Below are 19,460 nucleotides of genomic sequence, written 5' to 3' on the forward strand. Positions count from 1 at the left end.
TATTTTTCTGACCCTATTGGCAGATATTTGACCTTGTTTTGAGCATAAACCCACTTAATTGAGATACATTTATCAGAAAACATGATATTAAAAATCTTGAGTCATTTTGCTTCTCAAGTAAATCTTGATTTAAGAAGATATTTGAACTGGAAAACAAGACAAAAATGAAGAAGAAAATCTTTTTTTTTTTTCTTCTTCTTCAGTCTAAACAGAAATGGAAAACCCTATAAAACAGTAGCCAGTAAATACAGCACAGTTGTAAATGCTTTCTTATTAAATACAGTTTTTATCCTCATTACAAATTATATTATCAAAGTAACAATTCAAGTGTAAATTTAACATGCATTTCGTAATCTCTTAGTATTTGGTCTTAAATATTTATTATATGCCTTCTTAGTTTGATATTTTCAAAATCCTAAGACTTTATTTTCAGTTTTAAATAAGTCTTTAAATCCCAGATTGTCAATAAACCCACTGTATAAAAGTCATTTAAAAATAAAATAATTAAATATGAACAACTACACAGAGAAAAATAAAGAGATAAAATGCCCAAACTTTCTTTTTTACAGTGTCCTTGTCACTGCAGTAATAACTGAATGTGAATTATGCATAAATAAATGCAACAACAAAACAAAACCCTATTCCTAACTCTAATGTTGCATGAATATTTAATTAGTAGCCTACTTCAATGTTTAGTTACACTGTAACAATGTTATATATCTGAATATATTTCATTTACATAATTTCTTTTCAATATTCAAGCATAACGGTAGATACAACAGTAACAGCTAAACAACTGACAAAACCAGAAAGGCTTATTTTTATCATCATTATTATGGTCCTTGTAAAAATCACTTTACTGTTTACAATATCAGTGACATCATAACAAAAAGGAAACAATAGCACTCATTTTTAGGATTTTAGATTTTTCATAAAAGGACAAAGTTTACGCTTTAAATATAGCATGCAATAAAAGAGGTTCCGTTGTGTCTGACTTACCTACGATAAAGAAGCACGGAGGACTGAACAGATCCAGCGCAAGAGAAGGTTACAGCGAGAGAATCGACTGTGTCTCAAGACCTAGTGAGCTGCCTTACCTAACCACACTACCTAGACAGCATTGTTTTGGGTATCATCGACGCGTCCACCCCAGCTAAAGACCATTTCTGTAGCCTATAACATTTGTGATGATCTGTGAAGATGCTGTATGTCTGATACTGACTGAATAAATGTAGGTTTAACTCATTTGAACTGACCTGAGGACTGTTGTTGAGGTAAAATTTAATATGCTACCATTAATATGTTTTCAGTAGAGTGACAGTTGCTCGGCTATGTAGATTTTTCACTAATGAGCTACTTATTTATGTTGACGGCATTTATGTTGTTGTTTATTTCAAGGGGAAATACAAAATGATAATAGCTATAGGCTACTATTACAATAATTTAACAAAAGACTACAATTTAAATTTAGCCATTTTCACTTAATTGATAATTTTTACTACTTTTTCCAAATGTAGGCAATTTTGTAGGACATAGACGTAGACGTTTTGTCCCAGACGCAGACTTTCAATTTAAATATATAAAAATCATCTTAAAAAATATGAATTACACGTGATAATATAAACAAAGAGTACAATAATCAGTAAAAAATATATTAAATATATATTTTTTTAAACATTTATATTGATATGACTGTGATGTGAATCCAAATTTGTCGAATGTGATTTTATGAAATTAAGGGTACGTTTAATCAACACTTGACGAAAATGCCGCTTTCAATCTAAACCCCAACAAAACATGTAAAGATGGCGACTTGCATGAGTGAAAACGGTTCAGAAAGAAAACTTGAATTGTATCCTTTTGTTGTTGTTTCTAAATGTCTAAAACATTAATTGTTAAACTGGTGTATCGCAGGATTTATTCCGACTTATTCAGCTCTTACCTGCTTGCACGTATGATCAGACACCATGTGCAGCAGCAGCCAAATAACACAATAGAGCTGTTAATCATGCTTAAGAAATATTTCCAGGTCCTGATTTCTTTAACTCTACAGAACATCAGCTTTTTAAAGGTCCCTTTCCCGTCTGAGAGAGAGGCAATTATTGCCCTGCAGTCTTTATCTCCTGATCCTGAGCCCAGGAAAGGAGGAATCAGTAAAAATCTGGACGTTTCAGGACAAACACTGTCTGTGTGAGTAATACCCAATCAACGATCACCTAAAAACCTATCATTCAAAATAGTTGTCCTAATTTACATTTAGGTCGACATTTCCCACACGGACCCAGTTACCTAGTCTTTTTTTATTTTAAGCACCAGCCTATCTATTTGTGATAGATATAATATTAAATTAAGATCTATATAGCTACACTGAATATTACACAAAATGAAACATCTGATTTTTGTTCATTCCTTTATAGGAGATGGACTGCAGACGAAGCCCGTATCCTTCGTGTTTCTGTGAGCTCGTTTTTGGACCACTTGTCTCTAGTGATGGAAACCATGGATGCATTTGGACCTCCTGTTTCACAATGACACTCATTATGGATATATGAGACATATGGATGCAGATGCTGTTATTGCACCATGTAATGAGGATAAAACATCTGCTCCCATGTGTTCAGTATGAACTGCGAGGACTCAAATAGCACGGTTAATGTGCTTTTGCTCTGTCTGAGAGATGCGACTCATCATAATGTCTTAAGAAAATGTTTTGCGATGCAACAGAAGCCAAAACTGTTTTGTCATTTGAATATAGATTTATTATTGGAGCACTGTTGAGAAAACAATACTGAGAGATGATTTAAGTATTCAAGGAAAGGTCATTGTTTTATAAAAGAGGGACAGATGTTGATTTCTATCGGCAGACATCACTAGGAGTTTTCAAACATAATCATCTACAATACTGGTCGATCGAAATAAAGACGTTAAAAAGAAAATCACAAGGTTTAACGGGTTTGTCAGAACTCTGATTTCTGCTTTCCTTCACATTGTGTGCCTTTATTGACCTACATGAATCATACCCATAATTTGCTCAATGAGATGCGCCCGTTAGAAATGCATGAACATTGAAATGTAAACCAAGTAATTAAACAGCATGAGATCGAGACATGTTTGCAGGAGACAGGAATTAATCATTAACTTGTTACATTCATACACTATAACTGGGGAAACGCTTTCAGTCAAGTGAAAGAAACATGTTACATGGTTAAAATGATTGCACTTAATACTTTGTGAGCTCCCAGATCCCCCAAAATGTTCATTCGACACCACCATTCACCATTCAGCCCTCCTATCCTGAAGAAGGTACCGTGTATGCGAGTGTCTTTAGGCACTAACCTTTCTTTCTTTCTGGCCTTGGCAGCTGATAAACTCTTAAATCATGCTGAAGATTTAGATATCATGACATGTTGGGTTGTTTATGCAGTGTAGATTTAGTTAAATAATCAATTTAGGTTAACATTAAAGAATTTGGCAAAAAAAAAAGGAATTATAAGGAAGTGTGACTGCTTCTACACCCTACAAAAAAAAGGCACGGACAGACATACAAGCAGGAGACGAGTCTAAAAGACTATATTCTGCATGGATGAAAATACACTATAGAAGAAAAAAACGATGCAAAAAAAAAAAAAAATCACTTGTAAATAATAGAATAGATTTCTCATAGAAATAATATCCTTAAATGTAGTTATATTAAAACTGATACTGTGGCAGGGAGCTTCTTTAAATTCTTAACAGTTCTTTACATACAAGTTTGGAAAAAAAAGTGTTTTCTTCTGAATGCTTTGCACTTTGCATCGGGATTGGTCCGCCCCGCGCTGTCTCTGGTCCTCTCGTCTCCTGGCGTCCCATCTCAGCAGCTGCAGCTGTCACCAGAGGACACGGGTCTGTCATCTCTCAGTTTAATCTGGTCTGGGAAGTCGTACGTCTCCACCTCGGACTCCTGTGACGTGAACAGCTGTTAGTATCAGAGCTGAGGTGCTGTTATTGGACACGTCAAACGGTGCGTACCTGTTTGAGGGCGTTGCGAGCGATCGTTTGGAAAGCTTGGTCCACGTTGATGGCCTCTTTTGCGCTGGTCTCAAAGTATGGGATATTGCTTTTGCTCTGACACCACGCCTGGGCTCGTTTCGTTGTCACCTGCACGAGACGGTCAATTGGTCAATCAATATAGTAAAGTGATATATGACAACAGTGCCAGCCCTCTTTTTCAGCGGTGTTGGTCCCAGAAGTATTTTTTCCATTCATTTCTCCCATGGGGATTTCAAAACAGTCGCGTTACATGCCACGAACCAAGCCAATCAGATATGAGGTGAATCACAACATTGCAAACTTTGATTTGAAATCAAAAAGTATTGGAAAATCAGACGAGAATACAAAGACGGTGTACTTAACGGCTTCATTGAGGGAAAGAACTACAATCCCATGAAGCATCGCGAACAGCATAATCGAATTAAAGTATAGTATAAAGTATAAAACTACTCATTTAAAATGTTGATGTATTTGCAACATATTTTACGTTTATAGACAAATTTGCATATATTCAAATTAAGTATATTGAGAGCATAGGAAGATTCTGTCATTTGCAGTGCTTCATGGGAGTGGGCGGAGCTTCTTTACCCTCCCTGATTGGTGGAATTTTCAGTACAGCATCATAGGTAATGTAGCTTTCCATCACAAATTCTGCTGTCAAACCAGATTATTTTAAAACTAAGTTGAAATAATTCAGGCTGACGGCTTCAGCAGAAGCAAATACTAGTGATTAACGATCTCATAGCTCACAGTAAAGCTGTCTTTAAAGGTTTAAAAGTTATGGTTAAAAATCTATTTTTCTATGGAGAAAACGAATGGAGTTTTTACTTCCGGAATCCAACTGATGCACTCTATTATGGTTAACAAACATTTTCATTAGTTGAAACGAAATAAAATATAAATAAACTTATTTTATTTCAGCTAATTAGCAAGACAACATCTCTCATTTTCATTTCGTTTAACTTTATGTACTAAAATAATTAACAGACTGACATAAAATTGATTAAAAAAATACATATAGACATTTAAAAAAGCAAAATCAAATAAAAAGGTCAAAAACAAATAACTACAACTTTAAGATGAAAATGGAAAAACACGAATTTAAAATAATAATTAAAAAAACATAGTATCTAAATGATACTTCAATAACACTATCCATTTTATAAAACCAGTTTGGAAAAGTTTTGAATTAAGCTTTTTTAATGGTTTTGAAAGATGTCTCTGACCAAAAATATGAGGCAGCACAACTGTTTTCAACACTGCAAATCAGCATATTCGAATGATTTCTGAAGGATCATGTGACACTGAAGACTGGAGTAATGATGCTGAAAATCCAGATTTGATCACAGGAATAAATTACATTTTAAAATACTGTATATTCAAATAAAAACAATTATTTCTAATTGTAATAATAATTCTTTTTATTCCTGTATCAGGGCTCCAGACTGCGACCAAATGGTCGCATTTTGCGACAAAAATTTGAGAGTGTGCGACCACATGTGCGACCAGTAAATTTCATCTCGTTCATAGTGGGCGACAACCGACGTCGCGTCTGCGATGCTTTGTTTACGACATCACGACAAGAAGACTAGCATGTTTAATTTTTTAACGGTCCTCCATGAAGGGTTCCGAGTGAATGAGTGTGTGTGTGCGCGCGAGTGAATGAGTGTGTGTGCGCCCGCGCGCAAGTGAGTGAGTGAGCGAGCGAGCGAGAGAGAGTGTGTGCGCGAGTGAGTGAGTGAGTGAGTGTGTGCGTGCGTGCGTTAGTCAATGTGCGTGTATGTGAGTGAGTGCGTGTGTACATGTGCAAGTGAATATGTGTGTGAGACGGCTCGAGATGACTGGTCGTAAAGCAATGTGTAGTCTGACAATGTTTCTTGTCCAGGACATGACAAGATTTTTAGGAGTCGAAATCGTGTAATCTGATACATTGACTATAGTAACAGACAAATAAATAGCGTATTCTGAACCAGGCATAACTATAACTATGGTATACTGTGGTTATGAAAGTAGCCTACACATCTTTTTACAGCACTTCAAAACTATATCCTATTAAAATGTGTTTTTTTTAATGTGTCGACCAAAACATTTTTGTTCATCCTTTAAAGATTGTCTCTATTTATAAAACTGAAAGTTTCAAGAAGTAGGAAAACTCACACTTATTTTTTTTAAAAAGAAGACTAAATTACCATTGTAAACAGCTGCTGAGGGTGCTTATTGGCTATTTTCACTCCCTAATATCTATTTTGTCACTCATTTTGCTTTTGAAATATTATTAAGACATTATGAAGTATAATAATTAAATTTAACTTTATCTATACACCTCAAATTTAGCTCAGTGCTTTGTCATCCCACAGTGCTACCAAATACTTTCTGTAGAACTTAGAGCCGTGGCCCTCAGATGTTAGTCTGGAGCCCTGTGATCTTAAAATAAAACTGCACCATAATTTCTGTACGCTTAATCTATTTATTATCAAAGCATTTGTCTGTAATAGTTATTTAGGGGGAAAATGTGAAGGTGTGCCCCTAAATTTTCTGCTTGCGCTCCTAAAATTTTAAGTCAGGGGCTACAGCGCTCCTAATAAAAAAAGTTAGTCTGGAGCCCTGTGTATTTTTGATCAAATTATGGCAGCTTTGGTGAGCAGAGGAAACTTCTTTCAAAGACATTAAAAAATCGTAATTATTCCAAACTTTTAAAAAACAACGCAAGCAAATTGTGTTTAGATGATTTTGAAATCATCTGGTGGTTTTCTTTTCAGATTTTGATGTCAAATATGATTGAATGAGACAGACCTGTCTGTTCTCCAAGTCGATTTTGTTGCCGAGCACTACAAAGGGGAAGTTCTCCGGGTCTCGTGGGCTGGCCTGAATGAGGAACTCGTCCCTCCAGCTGTCCAGGGTTTTGAAGGTGTTGGGCGCTGTGACGTCGTACACCAGCACGCAGCAGTCCGCTCCACGGTAAAAAGCCACACCCAGCGACTGGAAGCGCTCCTGTCCTGCCGTGTCCCAGATCTGAAACGGCCGTGAGAATATTAAAGGGCAGAATATAATGAGAATTTTCTTTTGAAACAAAACAAAAGTATGTCAAAATACCAGTCTCGGCAAGTATTCCCGTAAATACAGTCAGTTATGTCTAAAGTGAACGTAAAGAGTTGAAAAAGAAATCAGATGTGTATCATTATATTGAATCAGTGCATTAAGTCTTAAAGTAACAGCATCTTATAAATGCCTGTGTCCGGTTGCATAAAGCACCTGAAGTACGAGACTTAAGGCGTGATTTCCCCTCAGATAAGGGAATAACTTAAGGGGGTTGCATATAATCCTGCATAAAAATAATAAAGGTAAGGGAAACCGTTAAGTGTTTCACGACAGCGACCCAGGTTTTGCCCTTATAAAATTCGATTGCTGCCATGGACACGTTATTTGTTAATGCACAGAGCGGTGCGCTTCACAGAAAACAGCATAACACTGATACGGAAAACAAAAATGAAAACCAAATATGAAAGAGAAGGACCAGACGAAACGAAACTCAAATTGATAATTTACTCAAATGTTGAAAATTCTGTCATCATACTCACCCTCATGTCAGTCCAAAACCCACAAGACTTTCATTCATCTTTACACACAAATATAGACATTTTTAATATTCTCTCATAATTTCTGTCGATTTATTGAAAGACATAAAAGAAATCCATATGATTTAGGCTGATTCGGTAAGCTCAAACATGCGCACAAGTGCAAGAACCAATGTGGTAAGACAAATCTTGCCCCATGCTTAATCTTTCCTCAAAGTAGTGAGAACGACAGACAATCTGCATTAATAGACAGTTTTAGGTAATAGTGGTCCACAATTGATTAGCAGAAGTATTTCAGTAAGATGGTAATAATGTGAGTTAGCCAGTTAGCAGGAGACCTACACAATATAAAACTCAAAACACCATCTTTCAAGAGCAAGCGGTTTGCGAATCCTGCACTGAACTCTGAGATTTGAGAAGCAGTCGTCAGTAAAATAAAGGGAACACAGCAAAAGTTTAGGATTATACTGCTGTGATATCGTGGTAAAGATGAATTTTAACCACTGATTCTTCATATGCTCGTCCTTGGGCTTTAAAAAACTGGCTTTACTTTCACATTGTAGAGCACAGTGTCTTCACAACATGATGCTGTCCAGCATCCACAGGGATCAGCTGTAGTGTCTGATGGGATTCAAGTTTTCCCTGGTGTCTGCGCGCGCAATAAGTGGGCGGGCAATATGCTAATGTTTCGTCTTGACGTCACAATGAAGTGGCTTATGACTCATTTGAAAAACGATTCATTTCATTGACCCAGAGTTGACTCTTACTTTTGAAAGACAATAACTTTATATACGGTGCACTTTCAGATTTAAAACATTGCAAGATGTTTTCATTCACTTAGAGCTGTTACACACTACATGAAAGGTCATTTTCAAAAATCCATAATAGGGACACTTTTATCACCATATATAATATATATATATATATATATATATATATGAGGTCCACTTACAATGTTAGTCAAGCCTTTTTACACCAAAAATACTTCATATAATACAATTATACTATAAAGTATTATATTAAATTTATTTATTTATCCTGTAAAAAGTCTTCTTGACTATTGTACATGGACCTCTGGTAATAAAACAAAACATAATTATATATAAATAAAATGTGCTAAACCAAAATGTAACATTTAAAGAGTCATACCTGCATTGTCACCAGCCTGTCATCCACCATCACCTCCTTGGTAAGAAAATCTGCACCGATAGTGGCTTTATACTGATTGCTGAACTTCTTATTGACATATTGGTTCATCAGAGAGGTCTTCCCAACACTGTTGGACATAAATAGAAGAACAATTATTGCATAATCTAAAAGTTTATGTCTCAAAACCTAATTAGATAACATTGTCAGGCACGATTGTTTTAGAAGATCATCACTTACCCAGAATCCCCAAGAATGATCACCTTCAGGAGCACCTTTTTACGAGAAGCCATCCTTGTGGACTAAATTGTGCCTGAATAGTAAAATAAAAAGATAAACTGTTTAGCTCAATTTAATATGTAATTAAGTTTTTCATTATGCAACGTCTATGCAAATGATATGCAGTGGCTGTGATTGCCAAACACACACATGTTGAAAAGGGAAGGTTGCAAGATGTCAAGTCATGTGCCCAAGCGTTAAATCTGCCACACTGCTTGTAATATATAAACCGTGGAATGTTTTTCATTTATTGACATTAAAAATATGCTTGGTGCAAAAATAATTTTGATGCTTGGAGCAAACGTCAATATTAGCTTTCAATCCATACTAACCAGCTGCAAATATCCTGTCAAATATTAAAATGTTGAAGTTTACAAGACATTTGTGATTTAGATTAACCTAACGAAATAATCCAAAACCCGTCTAATGTTTTTCAATAATCAATTTAGCATCTCAGATTTGTGCTAAAGCTATGAAGAGCTAATAAAAGCTAGTAAACATCCCGTAAATTTAACATATTTACACATTTTATCTATATAAATAAGCACGTTTTTGTCAATTAAAATGTTTAAATCTCAAATTAAAAATATTTTAGAGCTTTTCAGTCAAAGACAGTTTCAATATTTTTCACTTGTCACTTCTGCTGTGTTAGCGTAGACGGCTAGCATGCTAGCGTGACAAAAACTCACTTTCTGAGGAGAAATCCCACCTTCGGTGCAACAATCTTCAGCTGTCATACAACAAAAACAAGCAAACACGACACCTCCACCGTCTCTGATGACTCTGGACACAGTCTTTGGGTCGTGTTGCGTGTTTTTGGATGGTTGTCACGGACAGTTCAGCACATCCGTGTGTAGTAATGAGCAGCAAACGCTCCCTCCCTTTGACTCAGCTCAATACCTATCTATCATCAAGAAACATTTACTATTATCATCAATGTTGACAACGGTTGTGCTGAATATTTCTGTGCAGATAGATCTAATTATATAAATTATATTTTAAAATATATTCAAATACAAAAAAGTAATTTTAAATTGTAATATTTCAAAATATTACTGATTGTACTGTATTTTTTATCAAATATATGCAGCCTTGTTGAGCATAAGAGACTTCTTTCCAAAACATTAAACAATTTTACAGACCCCAAACTTTTGTAATATATGCACTGAAAACTAGTCATCTAGTGCATAATAAAATGCATAAGTTGAATTGATCATTGATAAAACCTATGATCTATCATTTTAGAAGTTCCATCTATTAAATAACAACAGCACAGCCCAAAATCCACTTCTAAAAATTCAGTCCCAAAAGGATGTATTGATCTCATGAGTAAAGTTCCTTAAAGCGTAAGTGACCTTATTCCTCAAGAGTAACAGCAAACACCAAGAAGACAAAGAATGATGAGAAATCATTCAAAAGTGTTCAAAGGTTGGGTACTTCTGAAGGACTAACAATTGATCACAGACTTTGAAACGTCTGCATGTGGAGTGATAACGATAAGATCAAAGTTTACAAGACATTTATTCACACAGACTGATTTTATATACATTTGATTATACATTGCAGTAAGATAAACTCACAGAAACAAACAACAGGAAGATTTCAACCAGCAGAGTTCACTGTTAAAGTGACTACTATTTTACATTAGATGCTCAATCTCCAGCCTTAGAAATCATCATCATCACAAATGTCCAGATACACGTCAAAAGCCTCGCGGTTGCAGTTTCCATCAGGGGTGAAGACGTACTTGTGGAATGTCCCATCAACACATATGGCTTTAAAAGAGAGATACATGTGATAAGAAAAACTGACAGATCAAGAATGTTTCAATCAAAGGTCTTGGAAAAAAATCGAAACACCACATACCAATAACAGAGTTGACGTTTTTGGAGGTGTTCTTCCCAAAGGCACAGATGCAAGCGCACTCAGCCGGCACCGTGAAGTTAGCCAGAGACCACTGACTGTCCACGTACTGTCCGATGACCGGACCCACCTTTCCTACACGTGCCAAACTACAGAAGACAAGAAGCCAGCCAGAAATGCCAATGACTTTCTAACTACAACTACTAGGATATTTCTAAAAAAACACTGCGAATGTCAAATAGTCTGTAATGAAATGAATGGAGTGTTTATTAGTAACTAGGAATGTTTGTGAAAATCTTACGCAGAGCGACGGTTCAGTTTGGTGTCTTTCAGAGCAAATATGTGCACAGTCCCCTTGTCGCTTGACGCACACAGAAAGGATGAGTCGTGGCTGAAATTAATACTGAAAAACAACAGAATTCAATAATTAATTCTCATTTTAATATAAACTAAATTAATCAAAAAATTAATAAACAAAATTAATAAAATGTTGTCATGGCTGAAATTAATACTGGAAAACAACAGAATTCAATAAATAATTATTTTTATGTAAACTAAATTAATAAAATAATTAATAAAATAAAATAAAATAAAATTTAGCCTTGGCTAAATTAATACTGGAAAACAACAGAATTAAATAATTTATTATTATTTTAATATAAAATAAATTAATAAAATAAATAAAAAAATCAAATATAATCAAATAAAATTTAGTCGTGTCTGAAATTAATACTGGAAAACAGCAGAACTCATAATCAGAGAAATAATAATCTATCGTTAAAATAAAATGATAATTATTTATTGAATTATTAAACTAAATTAGTCAAATAATTAATAAAATAATCAAATAAAATAAAATTTAGTCATGGCTGAAATTAAAACGGGAAAACAACCGAATTCAATAATTAATTATCATTTTAATATAAACTAAATTAGTCAAATAATTAATCAAATAAATAAAATAAAACAAAATAAAATAAAATTTAGTCTAACCCTAACCCTGTCTGAAATTAAGACTGGAAAACAATAGAATTCAATTATATATATATATATATATATATATATATATATATATATATATAATACATATAATCAATATATATATATAATCAATAAATATAATACAATACAATTAAATTATAAGCAGAATTGGAATTGTTTTTCTGTTAAAAAAAACAGCAATACACATATATTCATATGATATACAATAATGAAGTTAAACTCAACCCAATTATGTTTCCTTTTTATCTGAAGGCGTCTGCTTAAATATTATTGAAATATTGGCCACTCTGCTGTCTAGATATTTATATTAAAACATTTCATATCAGTCAATCAGTAATTATTAATACATTTATACTATTAGTAAAGAGTTTTTTTGTTTTTTTTGAATTAGCTAAGATAAATTTAAATTGATTATGTTAATTTCTTAAAATAGATAGTTTGATCTGGCAGTGAAGGAAAAGCAGCATATATGTGAACTCCTTCAATACTGTTTAGAAAGCGTCCCAGGAAGTTGAGAGACTGTCCAGAGCGAGCAGAGCTAGTTAACGAAGAAGCTCAAACACTTTACCAGTAGAGTGTAGCAGGGTCAGTTCCTCTTCGTAGTTCCACTAGCTTGTCTCGTGTTGTAGTGTCGAACAGACGGATCAACGTGCCCTTTCTGGAGGCCGACGCAACCACACTGCCCAGCTGGTTCAGAGCCAGGCACGCGATTTCACTCTGGTGGGCGTTGATGGTGAAAGGGGCAGAAGAGGTGCCAGGTTTTGTGTTGGAAAGTTCCTGTCAAAGAGTCATAAACAAAGTTAAATAATGGTAATAATACTACTAAAGTTTTAAAGGGATAGTTGACCCAAAAATGAAACCCTCAAGCCATCCCAATGTATATGACTTACTTTCTTCAGATAAATTCAAACAAATTCACTTGCATTATATGAACTCACAGAGATTGATTATTTTCCTAAAAATCTTTGTTTGTGTTTATCTGAAGAAAGACAGTCATATGCATCGGGGAGGGCATGAGGGTGAATAAATGATGAGAGCATTTTCATTTTCATCACTATCCCTTTAGTATGCAACATTTGAATTTCAACTGTAATAATGTATAATATATATATATAATATTTACCACTGTAATATGATATTATATAAGTTTCACATAAATCTTACCACTAATTGTAGACTGCCACATTTGTGTCCAGGGAAAACCAGCAACTGCTTTTCCAAACTAGGACAAAGGTCACACAAACCTACAAACCCCAAAATACAGTGATTAAAAATAATACATACATCAAAAACAAGTAAAGCCTCTCACAAGCAATGCTCTCAATACCTTTTGGGTTATCTCGAGTGTCAAACTCAAAAAGCTTGACAGGGTTTTCGGGGAAACTGTAAACGTAGATCCTGTTTTTCAGGACAATGATGATTCTTCACATACAAGGACAGGAAATATGATGTTATTAACACAAACAACATTTGAAGCATGAAATATGAAGCACTATTGTCTTGATGGCCGTGTATCTTACTTGTCATGTCTCATGCGCACAGCGAGGACCGGTTTGGTGAACGTGAACTCAAGAACTAATTTGTCCTTAGGGTCTCGCACTTCCTGAGCATCATCCCATATTAATACTGCCAAAGATGTGATGAAACATTGGATAATGTTGAGGAAAACTGTTTATTCCAGCTTCAAAAGAGGGAAGTCCAAGAATTAAAGTGCTCAGTGTACCTGATATTTCAGAGAATTTGGGGTTGACGCCGCCTCCCACTACAGCCAAGAGGTTTGATCGATGAAGCATTGAACACAAGGCAATGCTGCCCACCTGCTCGTGATCTATATACAATCAAATCACAGACAGTTATGCCTGGTTCAGATTACACAATTTTTTTTGTCTGTTAGGATAGTCACTGTGTCAGATTACACGATTTTGACTCCTAAAAATCTTGTCATGTCCTGGACAAGAAACATGTCAGACTACACGTTGTTTTCCGACCAGTCATCGCGAGCCGTCTCACACACTCATTCACATAGCCTACATGCACTCACTCACACATACACTCACACACACACATGCTCACTCACTCGCAAATACACACTCACTCGCGCACATACACACGCTCATTCACATAGCCTACATGCACTCACTCACACATACACTCACACACACACATGCTCACTCACTCGCAAATACACACTAACTCGCGCACATACACACGCTCATTCACATAGCCTACATGCACTCACTCACACATACACTCACACACACACTCACACACACATGCTCACTCACTCGCAAATACACACTCACTCGCGCACACACACACACACACACACACACACACACACACACACACACACACTCACTCACACTCGCACATACACACTCACTCACATACACGCAACTCTCTCTCTCTCTCTCTCTCACACACACACACACACTCTCGCGCACACACACACTCGCGAACACAGACTCTCCCTCACTCACTCGCGCGCCGCCGCCGTCGTCGTAGTGGACCGTTAAAAAATTAAACATGCTAGTCTTTCTGTCGTGAAGCATCGCAGACGTAGGTTGTCGCCCACTATGACACACTATACGAGATGAAACAATCGAATCTTGCGTCCCGACGCCCGTTGTCGTTTGCGAATCCCCACGACACCCTACGTCAAACGGATCATGCCAAAATCGGGCTAAAATCGTGTAATCTGAACCAGGCATTAAAGGGATAGCTCACCCAAAAATGAAAATTCTGTCATTAATTACTCACCCTCGTGTTCAAAACCCGTGAGACTTTCATTCATCTTCAGAACACAAATGAAGATCTTTTTGATGAAAATTTCTGTCCCTCCGTTGAAAGCTACGCAACTACCAATTTGACGCTTCAGTTCATAATGAGATCGTAAAACTAATCCATATGAATTGAGCGGTTTAGTTTCTGAAGAGACTCGATCAATTTATATGATGAACAGATTGAATTTAAGCTTTTATTCACATCTCTTTATGAACCTTTTGAAGCGACAAAGTGTCAGTTGCGTAGCTGTTAATGGAAGGACAGAAAGCTCTCAGATTTCATTAAAAGATCTTCATTTGTGTTCTGAAGATGAACGAAAGTCGTACGGGTTTGGAAAGACATGAGGGCAAGTAATTAATGACAGAATTTTCATTTTTTGGTGAACTAACTTTAATGGATAACTCTACACATAGGTTTTGTTTAAAAAATAAAAATAAATACATTTTACCTAAATGGCCCTTTTCCATTAAAGGTTCCACATTATAAATGCGGACACCTGTTTCCATGGCACAGCAGAAACAACCTAAATAACATGGAAATCAGAACATGAATACAGTACAGATCACTAGTATATCATTAATAGTATTTTGGCTGATATGTTGCTATTTTTTTTAGATTATTGGCTTTATTTCCCCTTTAGTCGGTTTCAAAATCTACCTTGTCAATAACTAATGCACTTTTTAATGTTTTCAAAAATGTGAACTAGGAGTAAACATTGTGTAAGCATACAGTACAGGCCAAAAGTTTGGACACATTACTATTTTTAATGTTTTTGAAAGAAGTTTCTTCTGCTCATCAAGCCTGCATTTATTTGATCAAAAATACAGAAAAAATGTAATATTGTGATATACTATTACAATTTAAAATAATTGGTTTTCAATTTATTATACTTTAAATTATCATTATTTCTGCGATGCAAAGCTGAATTTTCAGGATCATTACTCCAGTCTATCACATGATCCTTTAGAAATCATTCTAATATTTTGATTTATTATGAGTGTTGGAAACAGTTCTGCTGCTTAATATATTTGATGAATAAAAGGTTAAAAAGAACTGCATTTATTCAAAATAAAAAAATATTTTCTAATAATATAAATCTTCTTTACTATCACTTTTTATCAATTTAACACATCCTTGCTGAATAAAAGTATTGATTTATTTCGAAAAAACAAAGAAAAAAAATTACCGACCAGTAGTGTATATTGTTGTTACAAAAGATTTCTATTTTTAAAACATTTGCTTCTTTTTTTTTTTTTTTACTTTTTATTCATCAAAGTATCCTAAATAAGTATCACAGGTTATGAAAAAATATTAAGCAGCAGAACTGTTTCCAACTTTGATAATGAATCATCATATTAGAATGATTTCTAAAGGATCATGTGATAGACTGGAGTAATGATCCGGAAATTCAGCTTTGCATCACAGAAATAAATGATAATTTAAAGTATAATAAATTGAAAACCAATTATTTAAAATTGTAATAATATATCACAATATTACATTTTTTTTTCTGTATTTCTGATCAAATAAATGCAGTCTTGATGAGCAGAAGAAACTTCTTTCAAAAACATTAAAAATAGTAATGTGTCCAAACTTTTGGCCTGTACTGTATGTGTTCATTTGATTTAAACAAATTTACCTTTATTAAATGTACTCGACATAGACAGACAGATAGTCTAGCAGCATTAGTTATTATATAGCAGAATGATTCTGAAAGGAAGTGTGTTTCAGACTCACTCTGGTCCTGGTTGAACTGAAGGCTGTTGACTCCTCTCTGCTGGGCCATGATGTGACAGAAGAGTTGACCGCTGCTTTTCTGATATCTTCAGCAGTTATATGGTCTAGATCTGATCATCCTGGATGAGCAGGAGACAGCGGTTTAACATGTTAAAGCTGCAATCACAACATACTACGAGCTCCGAAAGTCAACACATGTAAACAACTTCCTTTTATAATATAATCAGGTTGTCATAACATCTCACTCACCATTAACTATTAAAAGACACAACGAGGGGGTAGACAAATACATCAAAGTGAGTTTATAAAGTTTGATGTTAATTTGATATCGCACATTAGGCAATAACTACACAGCTGCCAGACGCTGTTGTTGTTTTGTCGCTGCTGTCTTCCTCGATGATGATACGGGACTGTTAACGGAGCATTACTGCCCCCTTTTGGACTGGAGGATAACACAAGTGCCGTACCAGAGTACGGAGAAAGCCTTTTCCACAGAAACGAAAACCGGGGACCTAAATGGGCGGAGCTTAGAGGCCCAGAAGTCATCTCTAATTGGCCCGGCCCGTTTCCATTTTTCTTGTGGTTCCTGTAACCTTTCTCCTCGCTGGTCAGAACGGACCAATCACAGTCAATTGGTTAATGCAGTTCGTAGGCCAACAAATCATTCCATGTAGCGGTTGTATGTCAGATACAAATCATTGTAATTAATAGATCTTAAAAGACACTTTTTTAGTGCAAAAATTAGTCCCCAAAAAAAGAAAGAAAAAAAAAAGAAAAAGAAGATAATTCCGTCCTTACATTCGAATGGACATCAACGGAGAATTACTTATTTTATTTCCGCGTAACCCAAGCCATTCATACTATATATATATATATATATATATATATATATATATATATATATATATATATATATATATATATAGCAATTACAGTTAAACATGAAAAAATGACACAAATATTAAAATTATTTAAAAAAAATAAATTACCCTATAGGCTAATAACAATAATAATAATAATAAATGATGATAATTTAGACATAAATAAATTGCATGGCATCATAATATTGAATATCCCAAAGTTATTTATTTACAAAATGTGAACTGTCTAAAAAGCACTGAAACTTATTCATGTAATTCACTTTTCTGTCCAACAGGTGTCAGCAAGTAACTAAAGACGGTCTCTTCACACTCATTCGTTTGCAGTTTATCTTGATCGCTAACACACAATTAATGAAACAATTCACCATTTTCTCACAACTTTAAACATAATCTCCATACAAAACTACACAAGAACTTTTTACAAACCTCAAAGTTCCACTTCACATTCAAGTATTTTAGTCAAAAACATAGCATAAGATTCTCTTTTATCAGAATCAAACATTGGCCTCATGGCACACAAAACCTACAAATACATAGACGAAGACGATGTCACTGCCTAGAGAACACTAGTGAGATCAGTTTAAAATACTTTTACAAAAACCAGGAAGAATTAATTTACAGCTATATGTCTATTACAGTAGGCTATACAGCATGAATAGAGGAGTGCAGATACAGTGACATTCAACAATAAGCTTTACTAAATGTTTATTTTCCTTGCACTTCTGTAAAGAGATCTTGCAGTGGATGAAAAGAAAACTTTAAAACCAATGAATTTAACATGAACTCGGTATGCAATGCAATACAGTACGGCTACTGTCAATTACAATTGTAAAAATAACATTGGTAAGGTAAGGACCATATTTTTCATTCTAAAGCAGTTTCTTAGTCTTCTAACAAGATTTCTCTCCCTCCCCAGGCAGTCGTCTCTCAGTGCTGCAAAAATACCAAATATAAGAAGTACTTGGATACAAATCAGTTTGACAATTACGAGTTATGGTGTACAACACAATATTTCTGAGAGTGTCATCAGTTTTGCTACTTAATGTTTACACATGGATAAATCAAATGTGTGCTATCTGAGTTCACAGCGTGACACTTGAGTTAACTATATTGTGTACCCGTGTTTTCTGAATGAGAAAATGGTTAAACCTGTGCAAAATCAGGACATTTTTGAGTAGAGTTTTGCAAAAAAATGGAACATGTGAAAATTGAAAACAAGAGAAATGTTTCCCAATGGTTTGGGAAATTGGGCTACGCACTTGAATCAGTTATAGTGTGTTTGCAATCAAGAAAAACTGTAAATACTAAAACGACACAAAGGTAATGACGGTCTTTAAGATGTCTGTCTGTTTGCAAGAGGGTCCACCTTCTCAGCACGGTCTTAAAATGACCATATTAAAAATAATATATGCTGTGGACAACACAACAGGGCCGTAAAGAAAACAAAGACAGGCTGTCTCCTGAGTGATTCTGTTTCTCAGTTACACAATTAAAATGTCTGCATAGCTCATAAAACAGGTCTCTGAGCTACTTGCCATCCAGACGCACATTTTGAAGAATGCAGCTAGATTTCGAAAGTATGTCTTTTCTTGGTTTTACTCTGTGCTGTGAATGGTAACATTTTGTTTTACATACACTTTCATATATTTTGTACACAAACATATTGGGTGAGTTGCTTCACATTGTCAGACTGATAAATGCTTGCTCAGAAAGGAAGATGTACTGAATTATAAAACCTGATGAGGTATTCTAAGCATGTGAATGAGAGTGCTAAGATATGACAGGCACTACATGATGCATTTCAAGTTAAACAGTGGTTGACCTCAAGACAAGGGCACTATATACTGTAGATAGATCCCTTTGGAAAGTAAGTACATGATGTTTAGCATATATGCATTTTTAATAATGGTGCAGAGGCGACTATTTAATTAGTGCATGGACATATGAAAACACATTAATCGCAAGTCTTAACCATAAAGACTGCATAATATTTGATACACCAATTTATAAGGCCTCTAAATTATCAACATGATAAACAAAACTTTGCTGGAAAAACCTGTTATACACAATATACTACATTAGTTTGCCGTCTGCAGGATCACATAAGTGTTTGCATCAAGCTTAAAGGGGTGGTATAATGCCCTTTTCACAATGTAAAATAAGT

The 19,460-nt window shown here is 35.0% G+C and overlaps 3 protein-coding genes across 4 annotated transcripts; 1 reads left to right on the top strand and 2 right to left on the bottom strand.

The window, feature by feature from the left end:
• The first annotated feature begins 1,777 nt into the window (after nucleotides 1-1,777).
• On the top strand, nucleotides 1,778-2,765 carry lage3 (L antigen family member 3). Its single transcript, XM_081354977.1, has 3 exons — nucleotides 1,778-1,852; nucleotides 2,062-2,190; nucleotides 2,418-2,765. Exons 1-3 carry the CDS (start codon nucleotides 1,806-1,808, stop codon nucleotides 2,530-2,532), a joined length of 291 nt encoding a protein of 96 aa, XP_081211103.1. The 5' UTR covers nucleotides 1,778-1,805; the 3' UTR covers nucleotides 2,533-2,765.
• Nucleotides 2,741-9,941, bottom strand: LOC308684003 (ras-related protein rab7). 2 transcript variants are annotated; one of them, XM_081354975.1, is made up of 6 exons: nucleotides 9,719-9,941; nucleotides 8,991-9,063; nucleotides 8,754-8,880; nucleotides 6,823-7,041; nucleotides 4,009-4,137; nucleotides 2,741-3,940 (listed from the first exon to the last, which is right to left on the bottom strand). In XM_081354975.1, the coding sequence occupies exons 2-6, from the start codon at nucleotides 9,041-9,043 to the stop codon at nucleotides 3,851-3,853; spliced, it is 618 nt and encodes a 205-aa protein (XP_081211101.1). In that variant the 5' UTR covers nucleotides 9,044-9,063; nucleotides 9,719-9,941; the 3' UTR covers nucleotides 2,741-3,850. The 2 variants fall into 2 exon arrangements, with proteins under 2 accessions (XP_081211101.1, XP_081211102.1); XM_081354976.1 differs by having other exon boundaries at nucleotides 9,739-9,931.
• Nucleotides 9,942-10,313: 372 nt separating this feature from the next.
• On the bottom strand, nucleotides 10,314-16,856 carry wdr45 (WD repeat domain 45). Its single transcript, XM_081355272.1, has 11 exons — nucleotides 16,665-16,856; nucleotides 16,416-16,534; nucleotides 15,127-15,201; nucleotides 13,618-13,722; nucleotides 13,415-13,520; nucleotides 13,222-13,316; nucleotides 13,059-13,138; nucleotides 12,463-12,671; nucleotides 11,194-11,295; nucleotides 10,896-11,041; nucleotides 10,314-10,804 (listed from the first exon to the last, which is right to left on the bottom strand). The coding sequence occupies exons 2-11, from the start codon at nucleotides 16,462-16,464 to the stop codon at nucleotides 10,695-10,697; spliced, it is 1,077 nt and encodes a 358-aa protein (XP_081211398.1). The 5' UTR covers nucleotides 16,465-16,534; nucleotides 16,665-16,856; the 3' UTR covers nucleotides 10,314-10,694.
• Nucleotides 16,857-19,460: the final 2,604 nt, after the last annotated feature.

Source organism: Scardinius erythrophthalmus (genome assembly GCF_964197995.2).
Source record: "Scardinius erythrophthalmus genome assembly, chromosome: 23".
NCBI classification, from domain to species: domain Eukaryota; kingdom Metazoa; phylum Chordata; class Actinopteri; order Cypriniformes; family Leuciscidae; genus Scardinius; species Scardinius erythrophthalmus.

Coding starts and splice junctions, on each gene's coding strand:
- lage3 (XM_081354977.1), top strand. CDS start 1,806: ATGGCGACTTGCATGAGTGAAAACGGTTCAGAAAGAAAACTTGAATT. Junction 1,853..2,061: donor TCAGAAAGAAAACTTGAATT/GTATCCTTTTGT, acceptor ACAGAACATCAG/CTTTTTAAAGGTCCCTTTCC. Junction 2,191..2,417: donor TCAGGACAAACACTGTCTGT/GTGAGTAATACC, acceptor ATTCCTTTATAG/GAGATGGACTGCAGACGAAG.
- LOC308684003 (XM_081354975.1), bottom strand. CDS start 9,043: ATGGCTTCTCGTAAAAAGGTGCTCCTGAAGGTGATCATTCTTGGGGAT. Junction 8,881..8,990: donor ATCATTCTTGGGGATTCTGG/GTAAGTGATGAT, acceptor TATGTCCAACAG/TGTTGGGAAGACCTCTCTGA. Junction 7,042..8,753: donor ACAGGCTGGTGACAATGCAG/GTATGACTCTTT, acceptor CGGCCGTTTCAG/ATCTGGGACACGGCAGGACA.
- wdr45 (XM_081355272.1), bottom strand. CDS start 16,464: ATGGCCCAGCAGAGAGGAGTCAACAGCCTTCAGTTCAACCAGGACCAG. Junction 12,672..13,058: donor GTGGCAGTCTACAATTAGTG/GTAAGATTTATG, acceptor ACTCTTTGACAG/GAACTTTCCAACACAAAACC. Junction 11,042..11,193: donor AAACTGAACCGTCGCTCTGC/GTAAGATTTTCA, acceptor TGTCTTCTGTAG/TTTGGCACGTGTAGGAAAGG.